Source organism: Panicum virgatum, chromosome 3N (assembly GCF_016808335.1).
Source record: "Panicum virgatum strain AP13 chromosome 3N, P.virgatum_v5, whole genome shotgun sequence".
Classification (NCBI taxonomy): Eukaryota; Viridiplantae; Streptophyta; class Magnoliopsida; order Poales; family Poaceae; genus Panicum; species Panicum virgatum.
The window spans coordinates 16,304,283-16,317,182 of NC_053147.1; the positions used below are offsets into that span (position 1 = coordinate 16,304,283).

Below are 12,900 nucleotides of genomic sequence, written 5' to 3' on the forward strand. Positions count from 1 at the left end.
AAGATTAAATCTAGGAGAAATCTTACTTGAAGATATGTTACTCTCTCTACCTTGTGTTGAAAAGGAAAAGACCCTCAACTACTGTTGCCGTAATAATGCTCACCACACAAGTGTGGTGTACGAGCTGCATGTTTGCAGAAAGAAATAGAAGATTACTTTTAAAATGCAGAGAAAGAAGCAGAAGTGCCAGGTTGCGTTAGCGAACACTTGTGATCAACATGATTTGTTCGTAGCACGGCGCTCGTGATCGGCATGCGACGCCTAGAAGTGGGAAGAGAGAGACCCTGCGTCGCGATTCTCGTCGGTTGGAGAGCCACGCAACGCGATCTTTGCCTGACCTCCCATTTGCGTCGAGCTTTCAGTGTCAGCGACCAGAGAAATAAAAAAGTGAAACATCATGTCTGCTGCTGGTATCAGTGGCAGATCATCACGTTGCAAGTCGTAACTGAGCGCTTGTGGACAAGGCGCGAAACGTCTTGCGCGAAGCCGACGATGTTAGTTGCGATTCTATAGTGATCACGGCCGCTTATATTCTGTTTCAGATAACACTACTAAATTTTTTTTACCGCAGCATTTCTTAAACATCTCCGAGGCGGACACAAATTTTAACCGTCTTGATTAATGGTGGGCATTAACCGAAGCGGTCATTTTCTATTAACCGAGATTAAATTAGGTCCAAACGCCCAGCCCATGATAGCCTACATCAGCTTACTGGCATCTTGAACATATAAAAACAAGCACAAACCACAAATCACTCAACTCTCTCCCTCACCCCCACAGCCACCTTCTCTCCTCGCTCTACCACGATAGCTCCCTCTTTCTCCATTGCTCTCACGTCTTTCTCCCTCCCTCCGCTCTCTCTCCCTCCCCTCCCGTGCCTCTCTCTCCCACCCTCCCCACGGCGACGGCGACTGCAGTAGGCGCGGTGGCTGCGGGCTCGGCAGCTGCACGACGGCCACGGGCTCCGCGACTGCGGGTTCGAGCGCGGGGCAGTCAGATTCGGCAGCGGTGGGTCCGGATCCGGAGGCGGCGCAGTGGCCGCTGGCTTAGACGCAACGGTGGCGGCATGCGCGTGATGGGCTCAACAAGCTTTTTCTTTTTTCAATTTTTTTATTTGATTAACCGAGGTGGACAGCGAAACCGCTTCGGAGCTCAGTGTAAGAGAATCGAGTTCGATCACCACAACTGAGGTCTAAGAAGCTTAGTGAAAGAAGGATGAGACAACAATAATCCATCACACATAGAACGTAGGGTGTTACGCCTCAGGCGGTCTGAATCTGTCTAAATCTCTGTGTTGTCCACCTCCCTTTCACGCGTGATCCTATTGTTTGTTACACCCCAGAGCGAATCTCTAAATGGGAGTTCCCACGAATTAGTGGTACTCCACCACCGTCAACCACATATAAATGCGCTACATGCATGTCTACAGTATAATAAAATCGAACTTCTTGCCAGCCTATGTGCATCATTTTTTTAAAAAAAATGTGCATCAACATTGGACCGCTGTACCTTGGACGAACTCTACAGGAGTGAAGTGAAGCATGCCGTCCTCGTCTTCATTTCTCCAATGACATGGGCATAGGCCCATGCCCGCTCCCTGATTGTTCGTGATGACGGCATCTACACAGTCGCTCGCTAAGTCGCTAGTCTGAATTTCAGCAGTAGATCGCTAGCCAATGCCAGACCTTTCCTACACGTCACCCGTCGACTGAAAAAAAAAATCTCTCCATCCACAAAGCCGTGCGCGGATAGCCGGATTTTGCAAGCTCATGAATTGCTTTGCGCTTCGCATGCCAGATCGTCCGTTGTATCACTGCCACCACCACTCGAATCAGGTCCTTCCGAGCTTACCACCGTCGTCGGCCAGCTCCGAGCCGTTCTTGAGTATTGCAAAGGAGCTCGGCAATCTCTTCTCGTCGAGAGCCCAAACCGCACAAACCTGTCTTCGGCTGCTCTGTTGTTATTCGCAGTGTGGTCTCCACGTTTGTACGGTTCTTTCCTGGAAGGACAGCGCGTGCGCTAACGCGCGATAGGTCGCGCAGTCATCAATCGTGCGACCCGTCCAAAGCCTAGCGTAATTATACCTATTCAACACATGTGCATGTTGTACTAGGTAACATAATACGGCAGTTGGTAGATAGATAGATGACATCAGCTAACTTTGAATGTTTTTTTACACAAAACTGTTTTATAAAAAATATTTTATCTCTTTCATATGATCTCCGTGTTAAGTATCGATTGCACCATTATGTTCTACGTGATGAGATGAACAAAACTATATCTCACTTACATATATTTTAAATATATTTTGCATTAATAGCAACTTATGTGGTAATTTGAATTTGATATTACTGAACGAGTTACTACAATATACATAACGAATTGCTATAATATATTTATATAAGTTGCCATCATGTATATGATAGCCATTTATGTGCAAGTTATCACTACAGTAAGTTATACACATAAGTTGCTATAACAAGAAAAATAAGTCGTCATATAAATTGCCATAAAAAAGAAGTACCAACCATAAGTATGCCTCTAGGAGAAGTCAAGATCGCTTGGGGATTGTGAGATGGATTTTGAAGCGGAAGGTCATAAAGGAATGAAGGGCCGCTGGATGGAGGTGGTGGGTCGCGTGGAGGAAGAGGTGTATGGAGGCGGTGGACCAAGAGCATGCACATAAGTTATTACTATACATATACTAGCAACTTATATATGTATATTGTATCAACTTATTTGATAACCTTCAAACTTAGTTTTTCATACAAGTTGCTACTAATATCGTTAAACTATATGCAAGTAGAGTCTAGTTTTGCTCGTCTCGTCACGTAGAACATACGGTGCAATCAATTCTCGAACACAGAGATATTATGGAGTAGATAAAATGTTTTTTTGGCAGCTTCATACTAAAAGAAATACATCTTCATGTATGCTGCGCGTGTGGGTATGCAAATTGCAGGGATGGTCACTGGGCCGTAGATGCTAGGCAGGCATGCTAAAGAACTGTCTAGCTAACACATGGGTGGGCCGCGAAAGGAAAGCAGGCCAGAGATGGGCCGGCGCGGTCGGGTTGACGTCGCCACGTAGCTTTTTCCTTCCTGGAACAAGGCCTACCAATGATCGACGCGTAATCTTGGGCCGGCCCTTCTTTGCTGGACCTCGGGTCCGGCGCGTACGAGCAGTGTCGCAGCACATTTGCGATTGCCGATTCTGCTTGGCCTAGGGCCCCGCCCATAAAATTTTTGAAAGAAAGCCCCTCGACAATAGTACTTCGGCCGGGGCGCCGTGGCGTAGCTGATGACGACACCCGGCGTAATCATGAAACAGGAGATGTCTAATGCCATGCAAGTTTTGAGCCGTGGCATTTCGATTAATAAGAGCAAAGCACGGCATGGCGCATAGTTGCGCATAGTTGGCTTCATCAAAAAATAATGTGGCAAAAACGTTGACAACCCAAAACAGCTACCAGGGCCTTCTACAGACAGCGAAAAGATGCCATGAAGCTATTGCCAATTGGCACAAAGCCTACAAAACTAAACTGGTTCCCCAGGAGGCCATGTGGTAGCCCAGCCAGTTCAGTACCGTCGTACAAAGCTAAGAAAGGGCTCCAAAAGTGCTCAAGAGGAAACAACAGTAATGGTGAAAAAATAAGAGTAAATTGTACCCATCATACTACAATTTGGCAAGTGTGTGCAAATTGGTCCAATAATTTGTAAAGTGCTCAATTTAGTACAATAACTTGATAGCTAGGTGCAGATTGATCCAACAACTTAGAAAATATTTAATTTAGTGCAATAACTTGGTAAATTAGTACATTCACAGTCCAAACATTACACGACAATATATTTGCTAATGTCAAGTCACAATAAAGAGTATATTCAAGGAACATATTATTTTATTGTAGATTTTTGTGTCGCAATGGACACCAATAATTTTATTCTCAAAATAAATTAATTATGGTTTTATTAAAAATAATATATTATTTAATCACCATTATAGCAATATATTAAGCAAAGTAGATGAACATAAATAGTTATTAAATTTTATAAATGGAAATTATTAATGGTGATCCTGGTGTTGCTTTTCAACTATATACAATTTTTTATTAGTTCAAATGCAAACAAATTTTAGAATCACACCATTAGCATCACTCAAACACTGAAGTCGATAAGAGAGACCCTAAAACCTTAGATTTCTTCTGTGCTTCTGCTCATGTATTCAACAATGTTCATGTTTGTTTCTGTTTATTTAGCTCATTTTTTCTTTCTAACGAATATATGAGGCTTTAAAAATAGGACTTGGCTAAATTACGGTAGGCTGTAATTTAGCTTTCCGCTACGGCTTGTCTTTTTTGGGAAAGTTAAAACACAAGGCGATATGTCTTTTCCTTTTTTTGGAAAAAGTTGCTACCCGCTCCACTTCTTCTCTGTAGAGCGCAACTGCTTAGCAGGATAATGACAAAATAGCTGACATTAGCGCATGCAAAATCAATCTTAGATTTAAAAATGTTGTAATTTTATAACGAAGTGTCAAAATTAAAATCCGATTGCACCATTGTGTTGGCCCCAACAAAACGATCAAAACAATATCTCACTTCAATATGTTTCGATGATAATTTTCTCATACAGTTCCAAAAACATTTTTGTTAAGGGTTGAAAGCATATCATAATATGCTTCGAAGCAATTTAGAATAAATATACAAGCAAATAAAGCAGACCGATCCAAAAGCAAATTGGAATCATTATACAAGCAAATAAAACAGATTCACAATAATATTGTTTCATCACATAACCACTAGATACACCTGCTTATGCTTGACTTTAGCTTCGCTGCACATGACCTGCAAATATATTGTAGTCAATTGATATAACCTGATAACACCATGCATGTCAAAAAAAGTTCTGGAGGCAACATAAAACGCATATGTATGATCAAATAAACTGTGCCAGATTTAGAAGCGCCTTATTCCCTAAACCATAAGCAAATTATTATCGCAAAGAACCATAACATTGTCTAACACAGATCATGATAGATAACAATTTGCACATATGTTCAACATGCAGAATCTTGAAAATAGTAGCTTGTCGTGGTTCAACGAGGAGGCCCACAGCCGGGTGGCGTAGTGCACCCGCCTAATCCCAGAGGGTGGTTACTCGGGGAAGTGCAAGCGATTCGACAGAACGACTTATGAAGCAAGAACATAAGAACACATGAGGATTTTGAGTGGTTCGGGCCGCCGGAGCGTAACACCTTACGTCCACTGAGAGTTGTATTGCTCTTGTGTCTTTGGATGAGTCTATCCTCTGCCTCTAAGTCCCTTTTTAGACTTGAGTCCTTCTCTAGCGGGCGTCCCCGTTTTATAGCGCATGGAGGACGCCTACACAGGCGTTGGACCCCGACAGGTGGGCCCAACAAGGATGTATAGTTTCCCATGAAAAAGACATTAACAGTGCATTGTGAATCTTTTTCTGGATACGCTTCATCGCCCTGTAGACTCTCTGACCGAGGGGGTCTTCACATGTCCCATCGGCAAGGAGCCCGTTGAGGCGGTATAGGTTGCGGCGTAGAGTGTTGGGTCTACCGCGTAGGCGTTATGATACTCCGTCGTCGAGCTGTCGTGTCTAACTGGTGTTGCAGACTGACGCGCGTGGCGTGGGTAGCGCCAGCGGCTGCACTGTGCGCCTTGGTAACGCGCGATCAACAGTACAGCCTGGCAAAAGTCACCTCGGATTCTGCTGTGGCAGAGCGCACTTAACGTCTCCCGCATTGTATGCGGTAGGTGGGCGAGTCTTTCCGGGGAAGCTTCGCGGCTGTGCGCGTGCCTACGCCTGCGGACACGTGGCGGCTCCGGACCCCCTCATGCGGGGTGTCTGTTCCCTCCCCGCTGAGGGGTCCGGATAGTATATGGGGTCCGTGACCCCGTGGGGGGTCCGGGCCCCCCGGCTGTTTTGGCTGAGCGCTGCCTTTTTCGGGACACGTGACGTCACCGGACTCTTCCCTAGCAAGGGGCGGGTCCGGGACCGTTGGTCTGGTGAGATGGAGCCGGACCCCAGGGGTCCGGCTGCTCAGCTCCTTAAGGCGTAGTTAGTAGTTACGGATAACTACGTGAGTCTTAACACAGCAAGAGGGGGTACCCTAGTCCAGAGGTACCGACATAGCTAAATTTACTGCAGCACAAACAACCATGCTGAAATGCCATCTAAATAAGCATAAATGGAATTTTAACAAATAAATATTTGTTTAAAACATGCTGTCTGAAAATTCAAGGAATCGGAGAATGGAACAAACAATCAGTGCTCCTAAATCGGTAACCAGTAAATGACATTGACACCTTTTTCTGTGCAAGTGCAGACTGCAGACATTAAATTTCTTTTACCTTAATTTACAAATTCATTTGGGTTGCTGGTACTTCCAGAAGCATGCTGATCATTAGGTTGTGCTGTTGTCCTGATTGAAGACATATTTTGTCAGGATTGCAGGGAACAACCAAAACAACCTCTTCTCTGTTGCAAACAATGATGAGCCAATAATTGATTAGTACCTGGTACTTGATACAAGTAACATGCAGAAATAATTAAGAGCTTAAACTGAAATGACATAGATGATTCCCAAATACTAGATTAGTATAAGTACCTATTGCCAATCATATTATTGCCTATCTAGAACAATATTATTGCTTGATCCCTACCTATATTATTGCCTAAATCAAGTTCATATTATTTGCCTCATGGTATGATCCTTTAAGTTGAACACATAAAAAGACAGCAAAACTAAAAGATACAATAGGCTGGACACACATATTGTTAAAAGAGTGCCAAGATACAACTATAAAATTGCTAATGCATAATAAATAAACAGCTTAATCATTACTTGAAAATGCTAGTATATAATAGAAAAATTGCTTAACGGAATGCTAGATATCTCAATCATCATAAAACAATCAGGTAACTCCACGGTATAAAACTTACTGCTCACCCCGTTCAAAATAGATACTACTCCAACAAGCGATCAGATAACCTATGAGATAAATTACTACTTGAACAACAAACAATCAGGTAACTTGCAGTATAAAAATGCAATTCATTTTCGATCAGATGATGAATGTATACCTAAAAATCACAGCCATCACAAAGATCATGGCAAGAAGGATGTTGCTCAACCTCGGGTCAAAGTGCACAAAAGAACCTGCACATGATCACTCAGCAATGTCATGAATATAAAAGGTACAAAAATACATCAGATTCTATGAAAATGCCTATCATCTGAACACGAAAATGCTCAAACAAAAAGCAAAAGATGCTAAACTATGATACATAAAGTAGTTGTTCGTTGTTAGATCCAACGAGGAGCATTACTAATGTACTTTTCTCTAATCTTCAGTTTTGTTGCACCCCTCTGAACGATGATCGAGTGACTAGGATGCATCATTAGCAGAAGTGCAATGCAATACAACTCTAATACTTGAAGTACTTTTAACATTTTTGTCTGTCCAAACATGGATCGGACAAATCCTGGATATAACAGATCAAAGTTTTCTATAGCATTTTTTCTAGTACAGAGTACTCTACTAAACAATCAGTTGAAATATTGATATGTGAACTACCAAATAGTGTAATCAAGGGAGACAGAGAAATTACGGTGTGATCTGAGCTCTGTTGGAGCCTGCAGACCGTAGAGTACGCACCTGAGACGCCAAAGTCGTAGCCGAAGATGAGGCCGCTGGAGGCGGCCATTAGCTAGGTCACCACCACAGAGAACGTCACGTCACCATAGTCCCAGTCCGCAACCGCCGTCGTGCCCTCCTCCTCCAGCCACTGTATGATCTCGAGGCTCGGTGTGAGAGCTGCCAAGCTTTGCTCTGTTTCTCAAGGCGCAGTGGTGAGAAAGGCCCCAATAGCCCTCCTGCGCGGATCCATGCGCCGCTCGTCGCTCCGTCCGCCACTGCATCCAAGACGCCGCTCCTCATCCCGCCCGCCACCATATCCTCGCCGCGCTGCGCCGCCGTAGAGGGAGATCCTCGCCGCACTGCACCGCCGTGCCCTCGCGTGCGTGCCCGCGCGGCGCCGCGGAGGGAGATCCTCATCGCGCTGCGTCGCCGTGTCCTCGCACGCGTGCCCTTGTGCCGCCGTTAAGGGAGGAGGCGGGGGTACGAGGGGAAGAGGGGAGAAGGAGGCTGTGGTGGTGGGGAGAGAAGGGGAGGACGCGGTGGTGGGAAGGAGTGGAGGCGGCGGCGCGCAGGGAGAGGAGTTTGAGGCGGCACAGGCCCTGACCGAGGCAGTTGGTGACGAGCGTGAGGGTTGGGTCGCCAACTCTCGGCGCAGTGCAGTCCTCCAAGCTGACAACCTCAGCAATGGAGGTGAGGACCATGGTGTCGTCACGGTGAGGGCCGGCGAAGGTGACGGCGGTGGGGGCTTGCGGTAGCTCCGGCGTGTAGCGGGCCGGGCCCCTGGTGGTAGCGGCGGCGGATCTGCCCTGCCGAGGAAGGGGGTAGGGGAATGGGGGAGGCTGAGTGGCCGCGGCGGAGGGGAATGGAGACCGTTTCAGTTAAATGTTTTGTTGGATGCCGACGGACCCAGCCGGCCGTTCCGATCGACAACAATACGGCCAGTCGTAGATAAGTCATTACCTTAAAAATATATGTACCAAGTTACTAAAATGTATCAATAGTTTGTATCAACATATTGGCTTTTTTTAGTTTAACAGTGCATATAATCAAATATATCGGAAACAGTGAGGGTGAATTTTTTAATATTGAATATCAAATTAAATAGTTTTAATTAAAATTAAATCACTATACAAAAATAATTAATGTAAAAATATAACATTAATTTCTAAACAGTGAGGGTTTTTATCAGGACCAAATACATCCCATGCAGGCGCAACACAAAAATCAATGGTCAAATAATACTTAATAATTTGTCCTAACATGAATATGCTCTTTATTGAGATTTTGCGTTAGTTACATTGCCGTGTAATGTTTGGACTGTGAATGCACCTATTTGCCAAGTTATTGTATTTAAGTTGGGCATTTTACAAGTTATTGGACCGATCTGCATCAATCTGTCAAGTTATTGTACTAAATTGAGCATTATACAAGTTATTGGATCAGTTTGCACCGACCTGACAAGTTGTTGTATGGTGGGTGCAATTTAATCAAAAAATAATTTCAAAACTGGCCGGATAGACAAGGGAGCAAGAGCCACATAACAGCAAATTGAATCAGACCAAGCAACACAGGCTTTGATGCTTACTGCACTGAACGGAGACACAAGTACAAAGCAATTCGAACTGTCGTGGTTCGATCATTTTTCCCCTGTTGCAAAACATTGCAATTTGCTCTCAAGCAGGTGATATTGTTATTACAAAGATAACAACCCTTGGTTGTCATGCCCCACTTGCATAAAGGCGAGTCCACTCCTTCGCTGCAACAAAAAAAAAAAGTGCCTCGTCAAGACATCAGGAAAGTAAACATGGATCAAATGTGTGCCTATTAAACCACGGATGTTTTTACTGCATCTACATGTACCTGTCTCGACAGCTTCAGCTTCATTTGCTTTCCAGTGCTTTGCAATGTTGTCAGAGAGAGGATCGTCCGGATTTGGTGCGCTCAGCAGTGCCTGTATGCTGAAGACCAAATATTATCAGGGGGCAGTAAGGTAGCACAATGATGTGGTACACATCAGTCAAAAGCACGACCAATCTGAAAATTGGATACTATGGTGATACAGTGTTTTCAGTAAACTTGCTCACGTTTTCAATCACTATAATGTAGTGCAGGATTCATATATCATTTACCACCATAACTATGTTGCCAAGCAAGCAATAACATAAGCAGTTACCTCAACAGAACAGTACGTATCTGAAGAGCCGGACTCCATTTGTCCTTAAGAATGTCAAGGCATATCCTACCAAGCTGCAAATTTCGTGAGAGATGAGACATAACTTTCTTCCATCACATAGAAAAATGAAAACAGTAACATTGCCTACCTTGTCAATGTTGGGGTGATAAATTTTGGTGAGAAATCTAACCTGCATGAGCAGCAGACAGAAAGGCTTACTACACAGTGGCAGGAGATTGAAAGTACAAATGGAATAGCTCTAAACTAGACAATGTTAATCCCCAAATAGGAAAAAATACACACATTTAGAGCTTACAATATTAGTTGCCAACTGCTACGAGCAATGAGTATAAAACACTTACAACTTTGCTAAACCCCCCTCATTCTAATATTTATCAAAGTGAACTCATGTTTAACTACTAGACAACCAGTGTGAGTCAAATCAAAAGTGCTATGTTATGAGTCGGTACACATGAATGCAATGCTTATAAAAAAGGGTGAGTGCTAAAATCTCCTGTTTCGGCGATATGGACCCCTGATCTCTTGCTCTCGCCTTCTGGTAAGATATTCCACGAATGGTAGCTGAAGATTAATGCTCTGGTTACTGGAAACATGAAGCGAGGGCTGAACCCGGTGATCCTTTCAGGTGCTTGGATGTTGTGGCGACACCACAATGATTGTGTGTTCAATGGAGCTTCCCCAAGCATGCAGCTTGTCCTCAGCAAATTTTAGAGGAATGATATCTTTTGTGTTTAGAAGGATCTAGGGGTTTAGCACAGCTAAGATGTAGCTGTTAAGTAGAGCAATGAGCAATCAGTGGTTAGTTTTGGTGCTGGGCATGACTGTAATTGTGGTACTGATGTGTGGGTGAGTGTGTGTGTTTTGGGTGCGTTGTAAGTAGGTTTCTTCGTCTTAATGCAATGATATGCAATTCTGCGCATTCGAGGAAAACAAGAGCAAATCCAAGATGAAAATATACCAATGGAATGCTACTGACTTTCCGGCAAAAGTGAAGTGCTAGTACTTCCGATCAATTAGGATTAACTTACGATTAGATATTGACCCCTCTAGAATAGCAAATAGGCAAAAATGTAGACATGCATAAGAAACACCACTCAGACAAAGTTGAAGCATAGCAAGTTTTCATTACTGAACAGCTACGCAGAGTTGATTAACATACATGGAAGGGGCACAGATGTGGAATATACATGCCAGTTAATGAACTAGAAAAATGACATGTTACTGGGCCTGTCTGTAGGCTTTAGAAAGCAACATCATATAACATTCTTCTCAATAGGATTATATTGATCAAACTGAATTTGTACAATGGAGCAAAGGGTACAGCTGAGGACATGGAATGTGGAAATATACATGCCAGTTAATGATTTGGTAAACTAAATTGATGATTGATCAAGAAATTACTTTTGGAGCAGCCATAGGATATTCCTCAGGCAAGAATAGTTCGAGCTTAAAAACTCCCCCTGTCCAACAGATAAGAAGTTATTTCAGATGAAGCATAATAAGATTTCACAAAATCAATATAAAACTATTAGCTATTTGCATCTACTTATCTACATACAATTTGCATCTACTTATCTACATACAACATATTCAGGACAATGTACATGGCACACAAGAAATGGTAGATAATATAAAAGGGATTGTGTAAATGGGCAGATTAATCACTACACTGCCACATGAACCTAACAGAGTCGGAGCTCATGCCACAAGTCATATTGAACTTCCATGCAGGAGTAGAAATGAGTCGTGACATAATATATAGATACCTGAAAACACACTACTAAAAACCAGGTCCACTAAGAAGTCAAGGATCTAGAGCTTGGATTGGAAATTCGCAGTTGTAATAGTCTAATAGATGAATACACATAGAACGAAGTTTGAATGTGTATATGCAATTCATAGTTATATATTGTTGAACAAGCTGTATTTCTCTTACTAGACCATGTTCGTAATGGTAATCCTAATCCATGTACACTAGTCCACTATTCATTTGCAACTTCTTCAGAAACAAAAGGAGGCAACAGAATACAACAAACAGGGTTCACAAAATCGAATCGACACGCCACAACGCATGCATTACAGCATGAGGAGCACACAGACTACAAATACAGCAAATAAGCCAACTAAAATCAGTGAAGAGGGACACCTTCATAGGGTGACTGCGCGGGGCCAAGGATCATAACATTGAAGTACCGCATGTTCTCCTCCGACGGCGACGCGCTAATCCCTGGCGCTGCACGCACGACAAGAAGAACAAAAGCAGGATCGATCGAACAATAAACATGAGTAACGAGACAAGAGCAGTAGCGTCGGACTCCAGATTGCACCAAAATTCTCAGAAAAAATATCTCGCGAAGCAGCAATCGGGCACCTGGTTCGCTGAGGAGCCGCTGCGTCTCCTGCACAGATCCAAATTCGCAACGGATTAATCACAAGCGGAAAAGGAGTATCGGATTCCACGGAGCATGAATGCGCAACGGGGCGATAGATCTGCGGAGGGGGCGGGCAGGGGCGACCAGATCGCGAGGCGCACCTTGATGATTCGGCGCGGGAGGTTGCTGTTGGCCATGGATCCGGGCTGCGGAGCGCAGGGCTTGGGGGCGCGGGCGGGGGGAGCGGGGTGGATTGCCTCAACCTTCGTGCGGCGACAGAGGAAGACGAGACGAGACGAGACGAGACGATGGGGGGTCAAAGGAGCCGTCAATCGTGGGTCGGGGAGGGAGGGCGAATGCGCAGCCAGCAAAGCAACACACGGCCGACGCCGCGCCGCGGTAATTCTGCGCTCGCAGGTTTGACGTCGTGGCCATTGTTCCAACTTTCAAGAGTTCAAAAAAAATGTATTGGGGTTCTTAAACTAGTGAGAGTGTGTCAAATAGGTTCACGAACTCCGAAAATGCAGATTCGCCCCCCTAATCTATTTAAGTGTGTCACTGGAGGTCCAAAACACCTTTGACCGGGTCTGACTGCCTACGTGGACTGCCACGTCGGATCCAACGTGGCCGTTGGCCCACGCTGGCGCGGAGGCGGAGGAGCTACA

The 12,900-nt window shown here is 44.3% G+C and overlaps 1 protein-coding gene across 1 annotated transcript; it reads right to left on the reverse strand.

Moving 5' to 3' along the window:
* Positions 1 to 9,217: 9,217 nt before the first annotated feature.
* LOC120664658 (ubiquitin-conjugating enzyme E2 36) lies at positions 9,218 to 12,645 on the reverse strand. The gene is made up of 8 exons (XM_039943942.1): positions 12,397 to 12,645; positions 12,235 to 12,262; positions 12,010 to 12,096; positions 11,265 to 11,323; positions 9,991 to 10,032; positions 9,843 to 9,916; positions 9,530 to 9,627; positions 9,218 to 9,425 (listed from the first exon to the last, which is right to left on the reverse strand). The coding sequence occupies exons 1-8, from the start codon at positions 12,430 to 12,432 to the stop codon at positions 9,388 to 9,390; spliced, it is 462 nt and encodes a 153-aa protein (XP_039799876.1). The 5' UTR covers positions 12,433 to 12,645; the 3' UTR covers positions 9,218 to 9,387.
* Positions 12,646 to 12,900: the final 255 nt, after the last annotated feature.

What these genes read in the sequence shown, in the direction of transcription:
- LOC120664658 (XM_039943942.1), bottom strand. Translation starts at nt 12,432, where the DNA reads ATGGCCAACAGCAACCTCCCGCGCCGAATCATCAAG. An exon ending in TCCCGCGCCGAATCATCAAG is followed by an intron (nt 12,263 to 12,396) that starts GTGCGCCTCGCG and finishes GGATCTGTGCAG; the next exon opens with GAGACGCAGCGGCTCCTCAG. An exon ending in ATACGTACTGTTCTGTTGAG is followed by an intron (nt 9,628 to 9,842) that starts GTAACTGCTTAT and finishes TTTGGTCTTCAG; the next exon opens with CATACAGGCACTGCTGAGCG.